General features: G+C 43.8%; 1 protein-coding gene across 1 annotated transcript in view; it reads right to left on the bottom strand.

Annotated features, from left to right (window-relative positions):
• Positions 1-22,935, bottom strand: part of MGLL (monoglyceride lipase) — a 60,920-nt gene that overhangs the window by 19,393 nt on the left and 18,592 nt on the right. The window contains exon 3 of the mRNA XM_082288976.1: positions 20,597-20,703. Within this exon, the coding sequence (XP_082145102.1) occupies positions 20,597-20,703 (107 nt within the window). The remainder of the gene's footprint in view (positions 1-20,596; positions 20,704-22,935) is intronic.

Here is a 22,935-nt window from a genome sequence, read left to right as displayed (position 1 = left end):
AGGGCAGTGTGAGGGGCAGTGCACAGAGCTGTGACTGCTGGTGCACATCTCCACAGCACACTCAGCATCCAAAAGCTGTTCAACTCTTTCACAAATACCTGGCTTCACACCCAGCTCGTGTGGTTCTCTGCCAGCCCTGTGTTTGTGCAGTGGCTCAGTGATAATTTCAGGCTGTGTGTGCTCAGCTCATTGCAGACACCCTTCCCATGAGTCTTTAAAAGTGAGAATCCAAACCACATGTTTACAAGTTGCCAATCTAGAATTAGGAGGTCTAAGCATCCATTTCCAACCAAACACGCCCCTGCAAAATAACTCGCTTTGCTCAAACAAAATCTGAATGAAGGCTGGCATGATCTGGCCCAATATGTCATGGTTATTAAATTCTTCCCTCTATTTTTGGCATGAGTGTGTTCAGACTGCAGCTCTACCCTGGAGTCAGGAACAACAACTCAGTCAGTCCTGTCAGAAAGCATGACTTCAGAGCATGACTTCACCTGTGATTATAGACCCTCCAAAACTACACATCTCTCTAGATGAAATAATACTGACTGGATGCACAGGAAGACAAAGCTGAGAGTTCAGGGAAGGAGTATTTGAGGGTGTGAGGGCTCTGGGGAGTCTGTTATAATGAAAAATCCTGTGACCCTGGAAATGTGTACTTCTACAAGTACCTTCCTTCCTCAAATCCCATATTGTCTCATGCTGTGGGGCTTGCTTTTGAAAGCCACTCCAAAGAAGCCAGGCTTGTCAGCTGACATTGGCTCACATGCCTCAAAAAAGGTTACATCCTGGTCAGATTGGAGATATGCAGAAAAACATGTAAATAAAAAGCACATTCCAACTTGACACTCCCTTCCCTTCAGTAAAAGCCAAATGGGAGCTGCCTGAAGAAATGAGCAGCCCAGCTCTGGGCTTGTTAGGCAATCTCAGTCTGATGAGGGGACCTGTGCTGGATCTCCACCAGCATGATGCTTTTTTGCTGGGGCTGTGGGGCCATATCAGAGCTAAAGAATGCAGTAAATAAGCAGAATATTAGGCAGAGGGGAGAGCTTGGCAGTGCCTGTCCCTGCACACTGTGGGGTGCCTCAGCACCCAGCCCTCAGAGGCACTGTGGGGATGGGTGAGTGTGGCAGCACACCCTGTCCAAACCACTATACCACCCTTGGATACCTGCACTGGTTTTGTTCTAAACACTAACTTTTACACAAGCCACACACTATCCATATTTCTTTCTCTTTCCAAGTGCTCAACCCTCCTGGCAAAAGCAGAGCCTGACCCTGAGTGCTCAGGTGAGGACTGAACTGATCCTCAGACCTTCAGCAGGAACATTTTGCTATGGAAGATGAGGAAATGGGAATTGCAGGTCAAATGTTGAGTTCAGCTATCCTGCTGTAAATTTGCCAATTTCAGTGCTCTTCCTTAAAGCTTATAGTCATGGGAAAGCAGAAATTATGGACCATGTTGTTTTTCAGCCTTTGCTCCCTATTTATTACGGAAAAGCCATAAAACAAAGAGAGGGGACAGGAGAAATCTGCCTAGGGAACAATAATTCTTCAGGCAAAATTTGTATCTTGGCTTTTCACATATTTTGATGTTTCCAGCTTTGGGGGAAGGGGATGGTTTGGATCCATTTTTATTGTAGCGAGAACACCACCACTGTAGGGTGAAATGTTCTCCCTGGCCAACTGATGGTAGAAACAATTAGGAGGAATGCAGAGCTTGACTCCTGCCTCAGGATTCATCAACACTATCTGTTTTCCTCTCTAGAGGCGTAACTCCAAGATTTTAGGGTGGGAGATTCAGGAACAGGCAGAGCCAGGGGTTAGGTCAGGAATTCCAGGCTTACCACTCCCTCAGCACCAACACATGTTGAATTGCAATGGTACTAACAGAAGAGTGTCAGGAGTTTTCTGTGGTTGAAGGCGAGAAGTGCCACCACTGTGAAGTCAATGATTCCCAGACACAGCTGAGGAGCAGCTCCAGGACCACAGAGTCCCACATTAGAAATAAATGTCTTAATGATGGCAGGGGGGCCATTGGCAAGGTTTGGTGCTGGAGTGTTTGATTTAATGAGCTGGAGCATGGTGTGATTCAATTCCCAAAGAGCTCTTGTAGGCCGGAAAAGATGATTTTGCTGCTTTAGCACTGGCACTGCAGCAGCAGTGGGCAGCAGCATGTTACAGCACAGATAGTGGTGTGCAGAGGAAGGATTTTTGTTAGAGCCCACAGCCAAGCTCAGGTTGAAGACCCTCTTCCTTTACTGCCTTGTTAATCAATAAGCTTGTTGGAATCTGACAGGTCTGTTTGAAGCAAATGCCCAAATGGCTTTTGGGAAAGAAGCTATTATGTGTTTATTAGCTTTCGGAGAGATTTGTTTTATTCCTGAAGCCCTCTGCTTCTATTTTCTGCCCAAAATTGGAGATGGAATGGACTTCTCACTGGTGTTGGATACTGTGATGTGGGAAGGTGAGCCTACCTCACCCTTTTTTGCTCTCATCCCACCACAGGTCATGCTGCTGGTGAGAGACATGAGAACAGGGTGTCCTGCTTGCTGTTCAGCTGTCTGGCTGAGGGGAAAAAAACACATAATTAAAAATTCTCATCGATGCTTTCCCTCTGCAGGTGGCCCACACAAAGGAACAATGCTGGGTCTGGAGCCCACGGGAGGGAGATGCCACTGAAAGAAATGTGTATGGCTCTTCTGGTGCACAAGGTGTAACATGCCAGCCTAAACCCTCTCCCATGATCTTCCTGAGCTTGTGGCAGCTTGCTCAGGTGGGCACCTCACTATGGTGGCCACAACCTATCCTGAGAGCCCACTGTGATGGGAAGGGACCATTTCAGCAGCTCATTTCAATATCCAAACCCCACTGACTGGGAGACAGCAACAGCCTGCCTCTGCTTTCCTCTCTGCCCTTTACAAAATGCATTCAGACTTGGAGAGATAACTTAAAGCACAAGATGCAGCAGATACAGCTTTCCAGAGTGTTTCAGCTTTAGAAGCCAGTGCAGCAGTTAATGAAGTGTGTCACAAGGCATTGCAGCTGATGCCTGTATGTGTGAGCTCCACTGAAACTCCTCTGAGCAAGGACTGCTTTTTTTTGTTTTTGCACTTGTACACCATCAGCACCATGGGGCATCACCACAGACCTTGGTCCAAGGTACAGCAAGATCTAAAAGTAATAATTAACTCTAATCCCAGGCTACAAGGCAGCATGGTTTTGCAGAGGAGAAGACTGGAGAAAGCACATGGGTGGAAAATTTGTGGGAGACAACACACAAGGCAACACAGCAAGTGTTCTGTGAAGCCTTGATTTTCTGCTTGGTGAATTTTTAAGGTTTTATGAAAAAATTATTAATGAACTAGTAAACACTTCAAATTGTCATAACAGTTCACTACTGAAAAACTATACTTGTTTTGTAATGAATCAAGTACACATCTTTTTCATCAAGTGAGAAAAGCTCATTAATTAAACATACTGGATTTCAAAGCTCTCAATGTTTAATTATTTGTTTAACAAGCAGTACATCTAATCCACCATTCAGACACACAAACAACTAAAACAACAGGAAGAAGCTTCAAAGCAGGACAATCAACATCTGGAAAAGTCAACAGACTGTGCCTGTATTGTCAGTACCATGTAAAGCAAGTGTTCCTCTGGCAGAACAAATACACAGAGGAAGCACCTCCGAGATCATCCTGCAGATTCCTGCTCAACAAAGCATTTTTACTGCCCTCAGAACAGACTTACCACAGAGAGGGAGCCTGTTCTGGTTTGATTTCCCCAATTTTTTTCCATTCTTCAACCGAATCAAGTCTGATGCACAGAGGGCACTGTGAAATTTCTGCCCTCCATCTGTACCTACTCTTCATTTTGCTGCATGTGGAGAGCAGAGGCACCAGGACAGAGACATCTGAGCCAGAAGAAAGCAGGGTAAGCTGTCCTAGGATTTAGGACATAGATCATGGTCCCTTGACTCTGATCAAGCTGCCATCTAGGTCAGCTGCTGTGCTTATTTTACAGCTAAATCTTGGAGGTTGAGTGTCTCAGTGTCCACCTGACTGAGCCTTAGCTGTGCACCCTCCTCTTCTCCCACAGCTCTGGTTTCCACTGGAAGAAAAACCAGTTTGACACAGGCCTATGGTCTTTCCCAGGAAGATTACTTTCACATCAGGAACCAAAAGGAGAGGATCCCCTCTCACCACTGCTTCCACTTTTATGTTCTTTGAGAACCTGAAATACAGCTCAACATATGCTTATCCTTAGTAACATCTGGGTAGTCCTGGGCATACCTTCTTTAGCACCACCAGTAGAGATGCAGTGAACACACGGGTTTTCCCACACAGGCACATTATACAACCACTAGATATGGTAGCCAACAGAATGACCTCTTACCCTGGGTGTTTTATGTATGAAACATGTAGCTAGGAACCACAGGTGGATTCTGTCTCTCTCTGACCAACAGAGAGCCTTGTCCTGAAGGCACAAGTCCATCAGCTTCCTTCTTCCCTTCCAAGGTTAGGAAAATCATTTTCCTTTCAGCATTTGCTGGGTAGTTTTTATTCACTTGCCTCACACAAAGAGTGCAGCAAACTGAAAGCATTCTCCTCCCACATCAGAGACACATTTGCAGAGCTGAGATATTTTTAGACTAGTGCACACAGAGATATATTGTTTGTTGTCTTGGTTAGGGAAAAAAAAGCAACAGTCAATTTTCTAAACTAAAATTATTTGTGCCTTATTGCTAGGGAGCAGGGAACCAGTCATCTTGCTAAAGCCATTTGAAATCTTTTCTGTACTTCAGAGATGACAAACAAAATGACCTGGTACATATCAGAGCAGTCGTTAATTCTGGCCGACAAGGCAAACTGTTTCTGTCAATGCTAAGAGCCAATTCTTCTCTAATGGATACAAACGTGGTTCTTTTGGCTTTAGAAGACTTGCCCATTTCTTATGCTGTTGCTGAATTTGTCTCTGAACTGCAGTTCCTTAAAAGTCTTCCTGGAACATTATGTTACTCATGAAAACATGCTGAAAAAACCCATGTGAGTGTTTGTGTTGCAAAATAAGGAGCTGCATTTACAAACAGCAGTCACTGTGGCCAGACTAGAAACCTAAGTCCTGGGATGCCACGAGATGAAGGGGCCAAGACAGTATGAAAAACTGCACATGCCACAGTCACTTCCCACACTGCCTGGAGTGGGGCAGTTTTGTCATTCCTGTCACAAAATCAGGAAGCTGCTGTGGCGTGGCTGGTGAAGCTAAGGTCCACGAAAGAGGAATATGGAGTCCACTTCCTCTTCCACAAAGCACATTCACAACAGTATTCCACTTTCTTCCTCAGGCCCTTCTGCAGTGCTACCTTCCGAGCCAGCCCTTAAGACCATAAAAGCAAAAGACAGCTCACAGAAAAACCTTTTTCTACCAGGCTACTGGCATCAATGGTTTGAAAATGTTGCACAAAGCCAGTGTAGATAGCTGAGTAGCTGCTGAGTTCCTCTGAAAAAGAGTTTCTTTTGCTGATGAATGAAATGATTCCTGTATAATCTCTTTTCCCATGGGATGAAAATCACAACATAATATAAGATATATAATCAGCGAAGCACAACTTATGGTGGCTCTGAGGAGTCAGAGACACTATCACCAATCAAGCACTAACTATGTGATTTTATTTAGGGCCTATAGTAATTTTTACAAGGCACTATAATTTTTAACAGTTATTCTTGCAGTTTTGCACTGAGATTTTGCTCTCTTTCTTGAGGAGCATATAAGTTCCTGAAGTATTGGTGAGGTGACTTTATTTAGTAACGGAGTTGGTCTTCAAAGACTTATTCTGGTGTGACATAGAGCCAGCATCAATGCCCAGATACTACAGAAAAAAATGCATGGACTTTGCTGGAGTTAATCCAGGGTCTCACAAGTTCACTTGACCTATATGCTGCTGATCTAAGAGCAGAGAAGGGCTTTTTTCTGCTCTCCACATATGACTTAAGGTATCGCTAATGGTAGCTAGAGTTTCACCTTCAGTGGAAGAGGCAAGCAGCCTTGGTATTTTATTTTAGTTTTAAAAACATATATAATTTTCTTCTCCTGTTTTACTCCCATAAATTAAAAAAGCAGAGTGCAAACTGTAATTTTTTTCCTAGCTAAAAACAAGGATGAAAATCCACTTGCATTAACTTTCTGATCCAAGTTCCAGCTTTAAAACAGCTGGGGCACCAATTCAAAATGTCAGGATTTCCAATGAAAAGGCCAGCGCTGGAGTGGAACTGCACACTCCCCTTCCCCTTCCCTGCCCATTTATTCCAAAGCACGGCTGGCACGTGGGCTGCCTCTCCAACACGCACATGCTATTAAGTCCTAAATGACAGCTTGTTTAACTAGAAAACATTTCCATTTTTTTTTTCCCCTAACAAAAGCCATTCATTTCTTGCTCTTCTATTAAAGATGGTTCCATTTGCCCTGCCTGAGAGTGTGCACAACCCTCCTGGTTGTTCCCCTCCTGAAGAGTGCTGCAAGTGCATGACCCCGCCCCGGGTGGCCGAGCAGGGAGCCTGGCCCTGCACGCTGCCACAGCATCATCCCAGCTACTTACACTGCAAAATCCAGGCGTGTGCCTTGGATAGTTCTGTGCTTGAGAAAACAATCAAATCCATTAATCTTGGGGAAGACAGACCCAATTCTTCCCTGCCTACAGTAGTTTAGGCATCACGAAGAAAAGAAGATGAAAGCTGGATCATATAAGAGCTCCCTCCATGCTGCTGACGAATGTCTTGGGAGACGGACACAACTTCCTTTCAAGCTCTCTTCAAAAGGTTCCCCTCCATGCAGGCCACCCACTGGGGACCCACATCAATAATAACAACAACAAAAAGAATTTAAAAGACCCATTTTTCATCCGATTTATTTACATGTTAAAATAAACACGAGTTCCCATCTAGAGCAAGGGCTCCCAGTGGGTTCTGTTTAGTCTGTGAGATTCTTGGCACCAGAATACAGCATTTCTCTATTCCAAAGCAATCTTGGCACAGGGTTGTTGGTTATATAATTTTTAAAGCAACTGGCAAATGAATAATAATGTTTCCAAAAAGAAGGACTCGTGTTCTAGGATACCAGTAAGGTGTTTTACCAATTAATCTGCCAAAAGGTCACTAACAAACCTGAGATCCCAAGGCCCTCCATTCAGGGTCAGCTCTCCCCATGGGTTGCACTTCCAGTTCTCAATCAGCCTGTCCAAAGGGAGCTTTCCCACAGAGTTAAAGAGATTTTCGCTTTTTGCTTCACTCCTTCTCATTGCCACATGGCAGTGCCACCCTCATTAGATGGGATTTGTCCCTGTTCCTGACAAGGCACGAAGGAAATACCACTCTCCCAGAGCCTATAGCTTTTTATACCCACTTTGCACAAGCTCAATGGGTGAGCAGCATGTGGATTATTTGAAATAAGGGCAGGCTTTTTTAATTTGGTTTTTTTTTAACAGGGTACATTTGCACAGAGCTGTAGCTCACTCAAATCCTACCAGATCTGACCGGGAGCAACACAATTAAGGAAAAAACCTCCTGATGAAGCCAGCCTGGCAGGGAGCATTCCTGGGTGGGCCAATCCTGCCCCAGTGTGCCAGAGCATAAATGCTGCCAGTTGGCTCATGGCTGGGTGGCATTTAGATGGTGCACGGGGGAAGTCACGGGGAAGTGGCAGGGCAGAAAATAGCTCTCCTAAATCCATCTTGCAGCAAAGCTGCTGTCCTTTCTTGGTAGAGATTGATTTCAGAGTTATTGTTTCAGTTGCTTTTTACCACTTCATACTCTTTTCTCTGCAAATCTCCCCCCTTCAACTCTGAAATTCTCCTCACTACATATATATTTACCAAAAAAGCCAGGATCAAGCAGGCAGGGTATTGCTTTCTGTGCTCTATTACTCATTTCAAACCATAGCTGGGTGACAGTAGACAATGAATCCTGGCTGGCAGCTCTACAGTTCAGTAAACAATGCACAGATACAAGTGTTGATCTATTGAAGGTCATGGACCCGTATGCTGGTTTTGGGCTATGAGAGCTACTTCACAATCAGCCAGCAAGGGCATGTTTGCAGCTCAGGAAGAGCTCTCTACAAAATCTGGGCAGGAGAGGTAAAAGGTTCATGAAAAGGCACAGGACTGTAATCAACAGGACAGGTGGTATCAGGCAGGCTCAGTTCAGAAGTGCCCTCGGCCTCCTCTCCCTTCCCCCAGCCCTCTGCTGAGCTGAGCATGAACTTGGCACCACAATGGGTCAGGCTGCCCTCTCTGTAGCATTAGAAAAACTGCCAGGATCTGCCAGCAGGCTTTGTCTTGGATAAATTCAGAACTAGAAAATAAATGCAGCATGGAGAATGTCAATTTTAAGAGATCTGGGTTGAGAGCATTAGTCTTTGTACCATCTACAATTCAGCATTTTTTTTTTTTAAATTTTATTTTTGTAGCTAAACAAGAATTCTCAGATTGGAGAGTACTGCCAAGCCCTGAATAAATCCCAGCATTAGAGATGCTGTGGGTATAACAGCTCTCCCCATGAACTGAATCTGCAGACGATATCTTCAGAGAAATTAACCCTCGAGTGCCACAGGACAGGCTCTGTAGCATCAGTTTCAGTGCTCTGGGAAATCTCACCTTGTGGTTAGAACAGGTTACTCCTATTCATGGAGCAATACTGATGAAGGGTGGAGTAAAGCACAGGCTTAGAATAACTCAGAATGGCTGACATGGTAACTTTTCTGCATTTTTAGTGAAGTGGTCAAGTTTCCAGTGCAATCCTGAAGATAAATTCAGCCAAAGGATGTGTAACTACCAAACTACTCAAGCAGCTTGTAATTACCTGACATCTGATTGACTGTTTTCCATACAGAACCTGTTCCTTAGCAGTTCTGAAAGCACATGCTTAGAATTTGGACATAAGGAAAAGCTACACAGTTGTAATTTAGCCTTGCTTATTTTTCTGCCTCATCCCTTTCAATATTGGTGAGATGTTTTATTATAAGCTGCTCTATTCACTGGCTGAATCTTCCTCTCAGCCTGTGAAGAGCCATTCACAGTGATGGTTTTGCATTCTTGGAGCTCAGGGTTTTTCAGCTTCAAGCTCTCTGGAAGTGGGTCGACACCACATTCAGATTTTTTCATGAATAACCTGAGATATGCTGAGGTGAAGTGTTGTTCCTGAGAGCCAAGACAAACCTGTGGCAGAGCCAAGTGGGAGTTTCCAAACACCATCTTGCATAGTCTGCTCCTGTGGTACAGAGTGAGCCACATCCTGATCTGAATCATACAGGATTGATCATAGGACTAATGGGAAGGACGACCTGCAAGAGACACTAAAACGGCTGAAGCTGCAGCTCTGTTGAAGCATCACAGAACACAGGCCAGACTAAAGCCACGTGAAATCCAGGGAAGTCTTCAGAAATCTAAGCAAAAGAGCTTTGCTACTGTAGGTCACTAAAATTTGGCCACAGCTGGCGCAGACCAGGACATGCTCCTATCTGAGGACTGGCTGTTACTTACAGAAATGGGCTGATGAGTTCTTGTTTGATGTCTTAGTGCATCATGAAACCAAAATCCCCCCATGGCAACTGGCTCCCTCACCGCCAGAATGCACAGAAGACTTCAAAGTGAGCTCCACACATATCTTCAGGTAAGACTTCTTCCAGATGGCCTTAGGTTTTGTGAGACTTTTTGCAACCCTCATTTTGTTATTACAAAGAAGGAAGATGTTCAAGGCCAAAAGGAATGTTACTGGGATGCTGGAGAATCTCATCCGGGTTGGAAAATGAACCAGAGGTTAATCAGATGTTCCGCTTTGCTTTACCAATGGCCTCAGAAGTGAAGAGGATCACACTGCCAGAGGCTTTCAATTATCAAGGTTAATTTCCTAAAATTCTGAAATCATTTTCCCTAACCACCAACCATGACTTTATACATCCCTTTAAATGCTAAAATGATATTTTCTTCTCTAAAATAATAGTCTGTGTTGATTCACATGAACTACAATTTATAAAAAGCAGTATATGGGCTGCTTCTGCATCTTTATTTTGTCAAGTGTAACTCTGGTCCTTAACTTGACTGAAGAGCTTGGGCCATGAAGGCACAGGAAGCTGTGGGAGGCTGATGCCTCAGAAGGAGCCTAGAGTTGGCTTAGACCCTGCACCAGCTCCTGGCATTTCACTCTGTGCCAACACACACAGTATGGTAGGTTTGCCTGGAGTAGGCCCAGGGGGTCTGTTAATAGCAAGTTTTGGTGAAAAATAGGCTGAGTGCCACAGTTTTGATCAAAACACACAAATGCATGGAGCTTAAGTGAGCCTTCCCATGACTTCAGACCACTACTTATGTTATAAGGAAAAAACATTCTCTTATTGGAAGTTTTGGAAAGTTTTGCTGCTTTAGTGAATCATTCCCCCTGATACTGTGACTGTTCAGTTCAGCAAGAACAATTTTAGTCTCAGTTTCCAATGTAGGCAGGGCACAAAGAGCATTAAAAATGAAGATGGCAGGTTTAGGCCATTTATTGACTGGTTATATGTTTACTTCTCTTTGTAAACCTGCCTGTCCTTTGCCTTTGCTCAGTGCAAATAAGAGCTCTCTTTGCACACCACAGTCCTTAATAAGGCTCTTCTCCAGGTTAGTGCTCAAATAGGCCCTAATCTGAGCTCCTCTGACTCCTGTTATCTATCTAAAAAGGTATTGAAGGAACCCAAATAATGTTTTAATCCAACTGGAGTTATATACACAAAGTATGATTTTTCCCTTTACTTTTTGAATGGTGTTCAGTAACTCGGAACAGTCATTTGTAACTCAATAGGATGACAAAGTCCACACCTGTATGAAGATACATTTGTAGGTGAGGAATCGTCAGTAATTAGCTTCTGAAACAACTTCATCCAAATTAGACATACCTGACAAACAATAGGAAAGCTAGACACATCAATGAGATGCTGTTGCTATGGAAAAATTGTCCCTGTAAAGGTGGAAATAAACACACTTTCTTTTTCTCATAGTGCAGAAATGTCAAGAAGTGTCTCCTTGAAGGTGAAGCTGTTTTTAACTGTAGCTACCATTAAAGTCTGCTTTTAAGAAGGTCATTTCCTTACCCATTTCAAAACCCTCCATGTTTTATTTTTGGAGGCAACATCCCAAATACTAGCAGCTAAGATGCTCTTTCGTTCATAAAGAATAATTGATGCTGGGACTTACAGTGATTATCAAGTTCGAGCCCCTACTCAAAGTGTTTCCCATTCAATCAGGTTTTTCAAGGCCTTAATGAGCTGGGTTTTAAATATCTCCAAGGCTAAAGGTGTCCCCACCTCCCTGGGTCCTGCTCCAACATTTGACTGCCCTCATGGTGAAAACATTTTTCTTTGTACATAACTGGGATTTCTTGTGCTGTGACTTGTGTCACTTCCCTCTCATTCTATCACACTCCATGAGTCTGGCTCTACTGTCACCACACGCTCCCACTGGAGACCTGTTGACAGCAACACAATCCCCTCTTCTAAGTCTAAATAAGGCTTCTTAAAGTTTCGTTCTCTTCTAAGGCTAAACAAGCCCAGTTTTATCAGCCTCTCCTCGCACTTCTTGTTCTCCAGTACCCTAATTGTTCTGACAGCCCTCCTCTGGCCTTGGTCCAGTATGTCAATGTTTTCCTTTTACTGGCAAATTGGACCCAGTGTTTCAGATGTGGTCTCAAAAATGCTGAATGGAAGAGAATAATCATTTCTTTTTGGTTGCTGGCTATAATCTTTCAATACAGCTCAGTATGGGGTGGCCTTCTCCACCACAAGGTCACACTGCTGACCCATGTTCAGCTCGTCTGTGAGGATCCCCAGGTCCTTTTCTGCAAAGCTGCTTTCCATTCATTCAGTGCCCAGCCTTTAATGCTGAACGGAGTTACTCCACCACAGATGCAGAGCTCCCCAAGTGCCTTTATTGAAACTTCATGAGGTCCCTGCCAGTCTCTTTCTTCAGCATGTCAAGGTCCCTGTGAACAGCAGCCTTTCATCATATGCTCAATTTCCACCCTGCAAACTGGCTGAAAATGCTCTCCATCCCATCGTCCACACCATTAATGAAAAAGGTCCATTGATATTATATGCAACACTGATTTGTTATTCTTTCCCTTAAAGAATACAGATTCCTCTGGTGCTTTCTGAGGTCAAAGGCCCTGATGATATGAACTAATGTCCTGCCACAGAAGTCAGTAAAGGAACGAAGTTTGAAGCAAGTTTGATGTCTTTCCAGTAGCCCCACAAAACAGACATAGCTGGCAACATGAAAGGATCTGTTCTCTCAGTCTTAGCTCTAATAACCATCTGGTCCTTGTCCTTCCACCCTCAAGCATCTTGCATGCAGACATACGCCTACAGCCTGCAGAGAGCTGGTTATGGGAGAGCAAGTAAGCTGTTGAAAACATTACATGAGGTTGCCAACCCTTCTGCACTGATAGGGAATGCAATTACAAGTTGCAGCTTGAACCTGCTTTCTGACACAGTGACAGGGTGATGCTGGATTTAGATGAGCAGCTGTGAAGGCAGAATTTGACCCTTAATTTAGGGATTAATTTATACAGGTAAAGACTGAGTACAGATGACAACTGCACAGAATCTTGAAATAACAAAAGCAAAACAACAGATTGTAAGATGAAACAAGCAAAGTTCAGTCAGGGCTAGGTCCCCTTTAGTTTCTCTAATTCACCAAAGTGAACCATTTGTCCAAATAAAGGATGTTTTATTCCTGATTACTGGGACCACTCCTTCAAAATGCCTATCACTTAGGCCCAACATTATCAGCACCACACACAAATTCAGTGGCCCACTCCTCTTTATCATGGCAGCTATCTTTCATCTGAGAGGCAGAACTGTGGAAAAGAAACCAGAAGGACTCAACCCTCTCGGGAAGAAAAAGCCTTTTAAGTTTTCCAAATGAACGACCTGTCTTTCCTCTGTCATGCTGTCTGTCTGTCAGCAGTTAACAGTTAGCAGTGACAGGTTGAGGACCACGGTCTGGACAGTGGCCAGAGCTGACAGCCCCACGCTCAGCCATTGTGCTCAAAAAGGAGCACTCTGTTCCTTCTGCCGCTGCGGCCGCGCTCACTGGGACTGTTGTTCCAGCCTCACGCCTCCTTGTGTGAAGGCCAACAGCGAGGCTTTGTTCAAGAAGCAGCTGCTGAGAAGATGTACTATCTCATGGAATGACCCACTGACATTTCTCCCCCTGCTCATTAGTAAGAAATGCATAATTAGGATAACGGGTGGGTTGCCTAGCCCATTTCTTTTGGAGTAAAAAGCCAGGCCCCCAGATCCCAGTATGCCCCAAAAGGGATTCCCTCAAAAAGTGGGCTTGCAACAAAGCTGGGGGAGCTGGCTTTCCAGCACCTTCTTCTCATCACCTGGTGGAGGGAGGAAAGAGAATGGCTCATGCCAGAAGGTGGATGGGGCATGACTGGAGTAAAGTGTGTCCCACATCTGCTTCCTCAGAGCTCACACTGCAGCTCTGCTGGATGACAAGTGAGCTCAGTTGAGCGAGGGCCCAAGCCAAAGATCCTGTTCAACTGGATGACATGTTGTTTATTCAATAAGCTATTGTTCCAGGGTGGATCCAAAGCAGTGAGGAAATGGTTGAGCAGTTGGGAGGGGCAGAGTATCTGGGGGAGTTGAGGAAACCACAACCATTCTTTTGCAATCTTTACTGCAGCCCAACATTATCATCTAGTGATGCCCACATGTAGGAGAAGTGATGAAGGAGCATCTGCACTGTCCTTCCCCCTATCCCAACAATGCCTGCATCCAGCTCTGGGTTAAAGCAGAGAACTTACCTGTCTGTCTTACCTCACTGACTGTATCACAGTAAAATCTGACTTAAAATATAATAATTGGTCAGGGTCAGATAAACAAATAGATTGCTTTGAGCAGCCTGGGTGTGGTTGGCAAGTTTTCATAGCTCACGGTAGATGACACTACGTGTCTGATTTCAGGTGCCCTTTCTTCTATGCATCTGTGCTAAAGGTGTATCCAGTCCTCACAATTTCCAAACTTTCTTGCCTAAAAGATAGGTGCAAGACTATGTCTTCCCGACTTTTACATTAGCAGGGAAGTCCCTGAAACAAATAAAGTCTCATCCCTCTGAGTGGAGTAGAGAGGAAACACGTCTGAGTATCCCCTGCACCTTTCCTACCCCAAGCATTTTAGGCAAAATACTCCACTGCAGCGTATGTGTGCTCCATCAGACACATCAGCTGTGCAGAGCCTTACTGTCTCTTTATTTTTAGTTTGCTGTGGTCTAGCTGCTTCCTAGCCTGACAGTGTTGTTTCATCTGCCTTCACACGATAAACAAAACAAAGGCTGCCCTTGCTTTTCCAAGTCCCAACTTGTGGTCTCCTCTGGAGCAAGAGACACTGCAGGTATTTACTTTCACGACTCACCCAGAGTTTTCTTTCTGTTCTGTAGTTTCTCCTCTCAAACGGAAACAACTCTGACTGCCCTGAAAGATGCCCTGTGGTGCATGCAGAGATTTGGGACCGTGTGATCCCAGCGTGAATGAAGGGTGAGGGCTAAAGTGGCAGAGTAACTGCAGAGATCATTTCACCAGGGCAAGACCAGGCTGCAGAAGTCTGTAATGAGCTCCTCAAAAATAACAATAATAATGTGGAAACCTCTGTTTAATAAAGCCCATCTCAAAGTGCTAACAATTGCCTGATGTGCCACAGGATACTCCCCTTGGGCTACACTGTATTATGATACAATTATGGGCACATTTCAGTGTCATTATGTTATTGGAGGTGTATACAGAGGACTTTTTCCTGTATGAGCTATGGTTCCTCTGGGAGGTACCATCTCACAACCACCAAAATAACCCAGGCCCATGCAGCAACCTGGAAGAAAGCAAGGGGAAATAGACTGTCCAGTTGAAAGATTGTGTTCAAGAGCTTGTCCAATGCACGGGAAAAGTTGCATCTTAGCTGTAGCAATTATTTTCCCTATAATTTCAAAGAGGCTAAAACTGAACATCCTGGTTTCCTCAGCAAGCTGTCACAGCTACTCTGAGATCCAGTGCTACAAGATCAGTGACTCCAGAAGAGCTGGAGGTCAGAAACAACTGGTTTCACATTGCCTGGAGCTCATTGATAACTACAGGGTGGTCTCCCAGCTTATCTCTTTCCATAAGAATCCCCACAATGGAAACAGAGTTAGAAAAGGAAGGCAGAACTAAGTTTACTCACTAGCTATTTGTTCTGCAGGATGACTTTGCTCCAGGTTTTCACAGTTGTCTCACTGCCTAAGGAATTCCATGGTGTACTGCAGTATCTGAACTCTCACCCTGCAACTACATGCTGTGGTTTCAGCTCCTGTGTGCCCCACACAGGGATAGCATTCTCCACCACCACCTGAAGCCTGACTGCTACCTTCGTTCAACATCTGGAGAAGGAAAGGCAAGGAAAGGTTTGGGATTGTATTGAGAAGGGAGTCAAAACAGGGATCAAACAGCACTGGCAGTGCTCTACCAGCCAGGGCAAAGAGTCATCTCCTCTGGCATCCTCTGCTAAGAGGAACCTATAGCTCTCAGCTGGAAAAAAGTAAGTGAAAATGTCCACAACCCATTGTAAGCCTCCTGCCAAAGGAAAGGGAACAGTGAGTGCCATTCTTTCCCACGGCTCTGCAGAAAAGCACTTCAAACGTTCCCTGCTCCAGTGCAATGGGCTCATCCGGAGGAAGCTGAGAGAACAGATTGCTGTGGGTTAACGGGCCCACACCCAGTGCCAAGGAGCAGTGGTGCTGCTCCATGAGCAAACCAGCTCCAAATAACGTTTGCCAAGGCCTTCCTGACTCCACCCCTGGAGACTGCCCTGAAGCCTGCCCAATCACAATGTCAGGGAATGCTGCTGTCCAGAACAGTCCTGCATGCGGATGTACGTGAGCTGTTACTTCACACTTCCAGTGCTACACTAACTCTTGTTCTTATTAATTCTGACATCCTTCTTGGTCATTTTCCCCTCCCAATTTGACCATGTTTAGTTCTTTTTAATCTTTCTGTGTAGATCAATCCTTCCCAGTGCTATGAATAAATAAAAGCCTTCTGTTCTCATCAACAAAATGGTCTTTTAACAGTTGCAAGAACAACATAGCAATCACTTGGGAAAAAAAGCAAAACAAAAGCAGCTAATATTTGATGCATTTAAAAATCTCTGCTCCAGCTATTGTCTACATTTTAGAAATAAATCCTTCGTTAAACAGAGAAAGCAGTGAGAAAATGAACAGAGCGAAGAAGCAGCAGTGGGTCTCAGAGAGGGACCTGCTAACCCATCAGAAATGGTCACCACACACGAAGCAGCAGCAGGGCTGCCAAAGCAAGCTGAACTTCAGTTGGAAACATCTAAGGAATGTGAATAAGCTGTTAGAGCTGCAATCTTTCCCTCTGCTTTGATCTGACATTAAACATAACTCGAGAGTGGGAAATTCAACCGCTTCAAAAACGGTGAAAGGGTCAAAGGTCTTCATGTATGAGGACAGGTAGAGGGTTTATTCCTCCTGGAGAAAGCAGGAGGCTGGAAGTTAATCTGGTGGCTAGGAACTGCCACCAGGTTAGGGCTGGATATTTCACTCTCCTCATCTTCATGTAAGACAGACACAATACCCGTAGGCAGCATGAGCAAGTCCGAGTGAAAAAGAGGGCTAATTTCAACTACGATTAAAAAGTGTAAGAGAAAAGTAAACACATTTTTGTGGTCCCTGTATCTTGGAAATGTGTTTCTGACTGCTATTAGTTGACATGTACTTTTGAAGGTGAAATTGTGGTTTTTCTGGGCTCAGGCCACGTAATGCAACCATAGTGCACTGGATCTCAGCAAATGAGATGTTATAGGAAGAGAGACGAGAATGGCTGGAACATCATGTGCTTTACCAACCCAGAATGCTTGGTATGAGAAAACAAAGCCACATTCTCTAGCCTTTATTCTTGTTTTCCTTGGCTCTCAGCTTTACAGATCCCTAAAATTACTGTGTTAAAACTAAAGGAGCTGCAATCTGCAGCTGACTGAAGAATTGCAATATCACTCCACTTTGATGAATCCCCCACAGGTATTCTTTCTAAGAGAGCTTTCCTGAATTGATTGCCAGTAACCTAATATGTTTGTTTCTTTCTTCTGTCATCAGAATCTTGCCATAACAAAATAATAGTAATACAGAAATGAAGTTGAAAAGGTGAGATGTTGTTTCAAAATACCTAAACTTGCAGAAATAGCAAGGTCATCCCAGCAGCCTTAATTCTGCCTTCATGAAGCTGCATGCCAAGCAAACCCAGAAATCATGGGAAACAGTTACCTGCCTGTTAAAAACACCTCCTAAGAGAGCACAGGAAAAAAAATGCTATATTACACAGAAATTCCCTTTGCCTCTTTTGCGGGGTTGATATAAACCAAAGCCATTTAATAATATTAGATGTAAGGTAAGGTTAAGAGGTCTTTTGGAATTCAATTTCCACCATCACCACGGAAAATTTCTAATACATATCTATGAGGTCCAGCAGTCTTGTGATTACAATGAAATACCCCAAAGAGTAAATGTTCAAATCTTGACATACTGAGAGAAGTGAGCCAGAGGTGCCTTACATGGGGCAATACTAAAACACAGATTGGGGCATACAGTGTTTGTTACTCTGTGAACCACCTTTTTGGTGAAGCCTTGCACAAGAGGAAACAGTGATGCAGAGCAGCCTTTGGCAAGATTTAGACCCCGTGTGTGAGCTCCTACAGAGTCAGCAATAAAAATGGAAATGATTTTTCCTTCTTTTGACTGAAGGATAGACACAACATAAATCACTCAAGTCACGCATACTACAGCCCTGGTAACTTCCCCAGTCATTTGGGAAATCACGCTTGCCACGCTGTGGAACTACATTAATGATCTCATGGATAATGCACCTGTACTGGGAATTTTATCCATGAGAATACCAGAGCCAGAACAAATATCCAGGTCAGGAAATCTACACTGAGCTCATACGACTAAGAGCCACAGTATGAGGTGGGGAACAGATAGCTATTATTGTGCTTAAACAATTGAATAATTGATATTACCCAAAGATTTCCAAAGGAAGGGACACAAAGGGGAACACACTGCTGAAGTGATTTGGAACAGATAAAATGGTGGAGGAAAGCTATAAACCTCCCTGTCTGATCAGAGCAGTTTTAGCAATGGAGGTGTTTATGTCCTTCAGCTCTCACTGGCATTTAGCTCAGGCTGTAACTTGTATTTCATCAAAGTTTATCCTTGGTGCTTGCCTCTTTAAGTGCAAAGATTGTTATACAGACCCTTAAAGACGTTAATTGTCTTTTTAAATAACAGTGAATCAAGGCTCAGTTACATCAGCCCTTTGTGTAACACAACTGTATTTCCATTGTTCTGCTTTCAGGTTCCTTTTCACCCTCTCCTCTTTGCTGATCAGGAAAATGGAATTTACAGACAAAACTGTAGGTCTGACAGGGAGAACAAAGTTGTTAACTGACCTGAGAAACCAGATTTGTACTAATTGAACTGTTTAATCCAGCAACACTAGTGTATTAAAAAAAAAAACCCTAACACCAATAAATATTTATGTTTCTCTAGCAAAAAAGATGTTCAAGGAAAAAGAGAGCAAATAGTCACACAGCACAAAACATGCCTGACAGGAACATGCACCTCAAAGATCCTTCTCCATCAACACAAGAGGAATTCTCTGTGTCAAATCCATGCAATAAATACAATGTTTTATCATTTCTTCTAGCTTCGTTGCTTCAAATATTGTTATTTCAACTCTACTTCTTAAAACCTTTATCAAGATTTACAGGAATGAGGAGCTAAGGCACGGTGTTAAACATGAACAGAGAGTAACTGCAATCCCTCATAGGCTCATGGAGACTCTAAACAAGTTGCTTGTATGTCCTGGAGTTCAGTAACTTTTTGTATGGACTGGCTGTGGCCTGCTAACAGCAGCTGCAGGGCAAGCAGCATCTGGCCTGTTCCATCCCCCTTCCCATGAACTTTATGCCATACAGATAAACAGAGGGGGATGGAGACACTTCCTACTGGGATTACTGCAGACTCCTGCTAGCCTACCTCCAACTCAGAAGGAAGTGTATCAAAATGAATGAATCAACACTTAGAAACACTCTGCCTACACAGGGAGAAAGAGACTTAGGTGGTGAGTAATGATACTTCTGCACAGGTCAACTGTCTTTGCAAAGCCAGCCTCAAACATGGCATGTGACCAATTGTTCAAAAAGAAGTCACATGGGTTTTATTTATTTTCCTTGCAAGCTGTCTTGAGGACTAGATATTCTCATTTTCAGAGAAAATATAGGAGTCATTTCTGCACATCAAGTGCAGTGCTGTGACTGAAAGTGAGTCACAAGAGCAAGTGTGAGGGAAAGCCTTGGTACCCGGATTGAGTAAGGTTTTGCTTTTCCTCTTACAGATAAATGGTGCAATGACTCACGTACATTCAGGATTTTCAAGCTCAAATTAGACAGTCCTGTCTCTGAGGAGACATGGGGCAGGTTTGAGTCTTGGCCTCAGCCAAGTAAATTGCAGTATACTTTCCAATGTCAGTGGATAATCTGCCCAGAGGGCATCAGATTTACACCAAGATTCATCCCATTTCTACCTGTCAGCTCAGAATTTGGCCTTGCATTTTGTCTGCTGCCATCATCAATCCCATTGATTCATTTTGCTGATACTTAGAGTGGCTCTCACAGGGAGCAGTAGTCTGCAATGATAAAATCAAAGATCTCCAAGCACAAGGAAGTTATGAAGCTGCAAGAGTGATGTGTGACAGGAGGCTACCGGAGAACCAGAACAGGTGGTTCAAATATTTTACTGGGATGTCCCGATCCATGCACTGCAGGAGACCTGGTGACACCCAGCACATCTCCATCACAGCACGGGGCACAGAGCAGAGATCTTCAAGCCAGAAGAGGCAGGGACAGTTAAGTGCACCTGCCCCACCCTGCTGGCTGAGGGCCAACGGGGTGTTGCTGTGTTGTCACAGCTTTGCACCCACTCGGGCTGGTTTCTCCTCAGAGCTGAGGCGTGCACAGCCAGCTCCAGTCTCTCTGCTGAACTGTGGAGATGTGCTCAAAGATGTCTGTGATGCCTTCATGCCTCTCCATGTTCCAAGGGTGCAGCTGTCTCATTGTATCAGTATATGAAAGCTATGCTGACATTTCAGCCTCCCCTCTGGGATCATTTAGGACATCAACCGTGAATCCAGCAGAAATAGCTCCTAGTCCCACTTCCACAGTGGACAATACCACTCCACCCCCAAGAGACAGGTGAAAGAGAAATAATCCCTTAGAGTGGGGTTAAAATAGCACCAGCACTAATGTCAAGGGCAAGGCTGAGTAAAACTCAAGGCAAACACAGATAGCTTTTACAGATTCAATATGCAGATCTTGACAAAGCAACAGATGATCCCTTTCTCATTTATGTCTGGTTGTAAATATTTTATTGGCTCTTCTCTCACTGCTGAGTAGCTGTAATGGCATTTACTTCAGCAAAGGCCTGAGCTGCTGTAAATCAAGAACAGTTTTAGGCTACTCACCATGGTCATGGGCAAACACAAACAAGTTAAGTCCTGTCAGCTTCTGGGCCAAGTCATCATAGCGGCCGCAGTGCTCCCCAGCGCCATGGGCGATAAACACGAGGGCCCTAAATGGAGCATCAACGTATAAATCATTAACGTGGCAATCGACCCCAAAGGCTTCAGAGCTGCAAGGGAAACCAGCGCATTCAGCTCAGCATTTCAGACATCAGCAAACACCTGGCACATACAGAACGGCTGAGGGGAGTTTGAACACAGGGAATGGTCAGGAAACCATTGTCACCCTGACCCACCATCGACCTGGCCTTCACCAGGCTGTTGTAGGATGGATTACAGGGAAGGCAGCCGCTCATGGGACAGAGCCACCACGGTCTGCTGCAAGCTAAAGATGCAGATGGGCATCAGCATCAGTCCCTGAGCTGGATAACTCCATGGGGGCTTGAGGCTCTACACTGCTCCTCCAATGTGAGTGAGGCCATCTGTTTCTTTTGGGACTGGTATTTCTCTGTGATTCAAATACCAACATTGTCCTTAACTTCGTAACTTGAAACATTGTCTGATGCTCCACAGCACTCAAAGGTGGAATTTCAGACAAAGAATAGGTCTCCAGCAGAGTCCAGAACTTTGGTTGGAGTTTGGAATTTTATCTTTTGACCCAATTATGGTAATTTTACCATTCCAGTTTCTGCCCAAAACAGTTGGTTCACTTCTATAATTAAAGTGACTCTTGCATAACCACTGTACAGAGATAATAGGAAACTAGTCTAATAGACACTTATTTTTACAAACACTTATCTTTGAATACTCCAGTTTTATGAATAATACTTTACTTTTTCTGGAATGCCATCAAATTAGAGTGACTGAACTTGAACCTCCCCAGTGTTTTTGCTAGATAAAATTTGTGTAGACTTAGGCTAGAACTATAGCAGAAGTAGCAATGAGATTACAGAAGTTCTGCTGGATTTGACACGTGACTATTTAAAATCCAGCTTTAGCATCATAAACATAACTTGTTTTTTTTAAAAGGACCATTTGTCATTGCAACATCAGCAACCACAAAACCATTTGAAGGCTACAAGTTTGACATTTTCAGTACATGAACAGTGAAATATTACAAGAACTGACAACGTAAAACAATGACAGCAGTTAACAGCTAGGGAATTCCTCAACTTTATTTTAATTGAGGTTTTGAATACCTTTTTAGACAGTGTATTCACAGCAATAAACTGCTTAGATCTTAATATATTTAAACTTAAAAAACATGTTGGATGATGTAGAAACTCCTGTTCTAGCTCTTTGATTATCACCTTCTTCAAAGTATTTGCTCAGCTAGACAATTTAAAAGAGCATCCATCCAAACCAGAAGGATTGTACACAGTCTGCTGCAAACACAAAAGCAACAAGGCAAAGATGCTCTGGTATCTGTCTAACACCAGTTAGCAAGGGTGAGGTTAGGTCATGTACCACATTTAACTTGCTGTGCCTTACAAATCCTCTTTGGTGTCACTGAAGGCTGCAAAGCAATCCATGTGGAGCAGTCACTCCTTCCTTTGTCATCATCCCTGATCAACCGACTTTTCAAGTTATCAATGCACCTGGCAGAAAGACTGGTTTTAAGAGTGCAGGATCTATTATTATACCTCCAAATACTGAAGAAATTGAGACATTGCTTATTCAGTGGAGAACATTAACTTTCTTCCTGTGGTCCCATCACCCTGATATCCAACAGACTCAGCCAGGTTAAGTCTCTCTGCCCTATATCTCCTACTATCTTCAAGCTTGACAGCTTCCTTGCTCAGTGTCTTACTTAAGCTCTTTAGAGGACCTATATTGGTTTCTGCTGACTAGGCACAGACATTAAGGTGCAACTTGGCTGATGGAATATAGCCCTTCTTTTCTCAGAGAAATATTGTTTGAATTTATGCACTAAATGGCACTAAGTGAATGAAACCTAATGGGAAGCTGGCAAAGAGATCTCTTCCAGGAAATTCTTGGTTCTTCATCCCTGCGACAGCAAAGCCCTTGTTTTGCTTTTATTCGACACTGATGCAATACCATGACTTGACCCATCAGCATCCTTCTAGATGCTAAGAGCCCTCACTTTAAGTGAAACCAGTGAGAAAAGATAAAAACCCAAAGCTTCAGAGAGGCAAGGTGTTCCTGTGACCTTTCCTTCCACCTGGAACACAATTGCCAGGTGTCACAGAACTGAGCCTTTGCACACCACAGGGAACAGACCTGGGTTATTATTTGTCTTCAAAATACTAAATAAAACCCCTGAGCCTGTTTGTGCCTTAAGAGCTCTAATGGAAGTAGCTGTTGAACTGACTTAGATACTT

Source organism: Coloeus monedula (genome assembly GCF_965178545.1).
Source record: "Coloeus monedula genome assembly, chromosome: 11".
Classification (NCBI taxonomy): Eukaryota; Metazoa; Chordata; class Aves; order Passeriformes; family Corvidae; genus Coloeus; species Coloeus monedula.
This window is presented reverse-complemented; position numbering and strand designations above follow the sequence as displayed.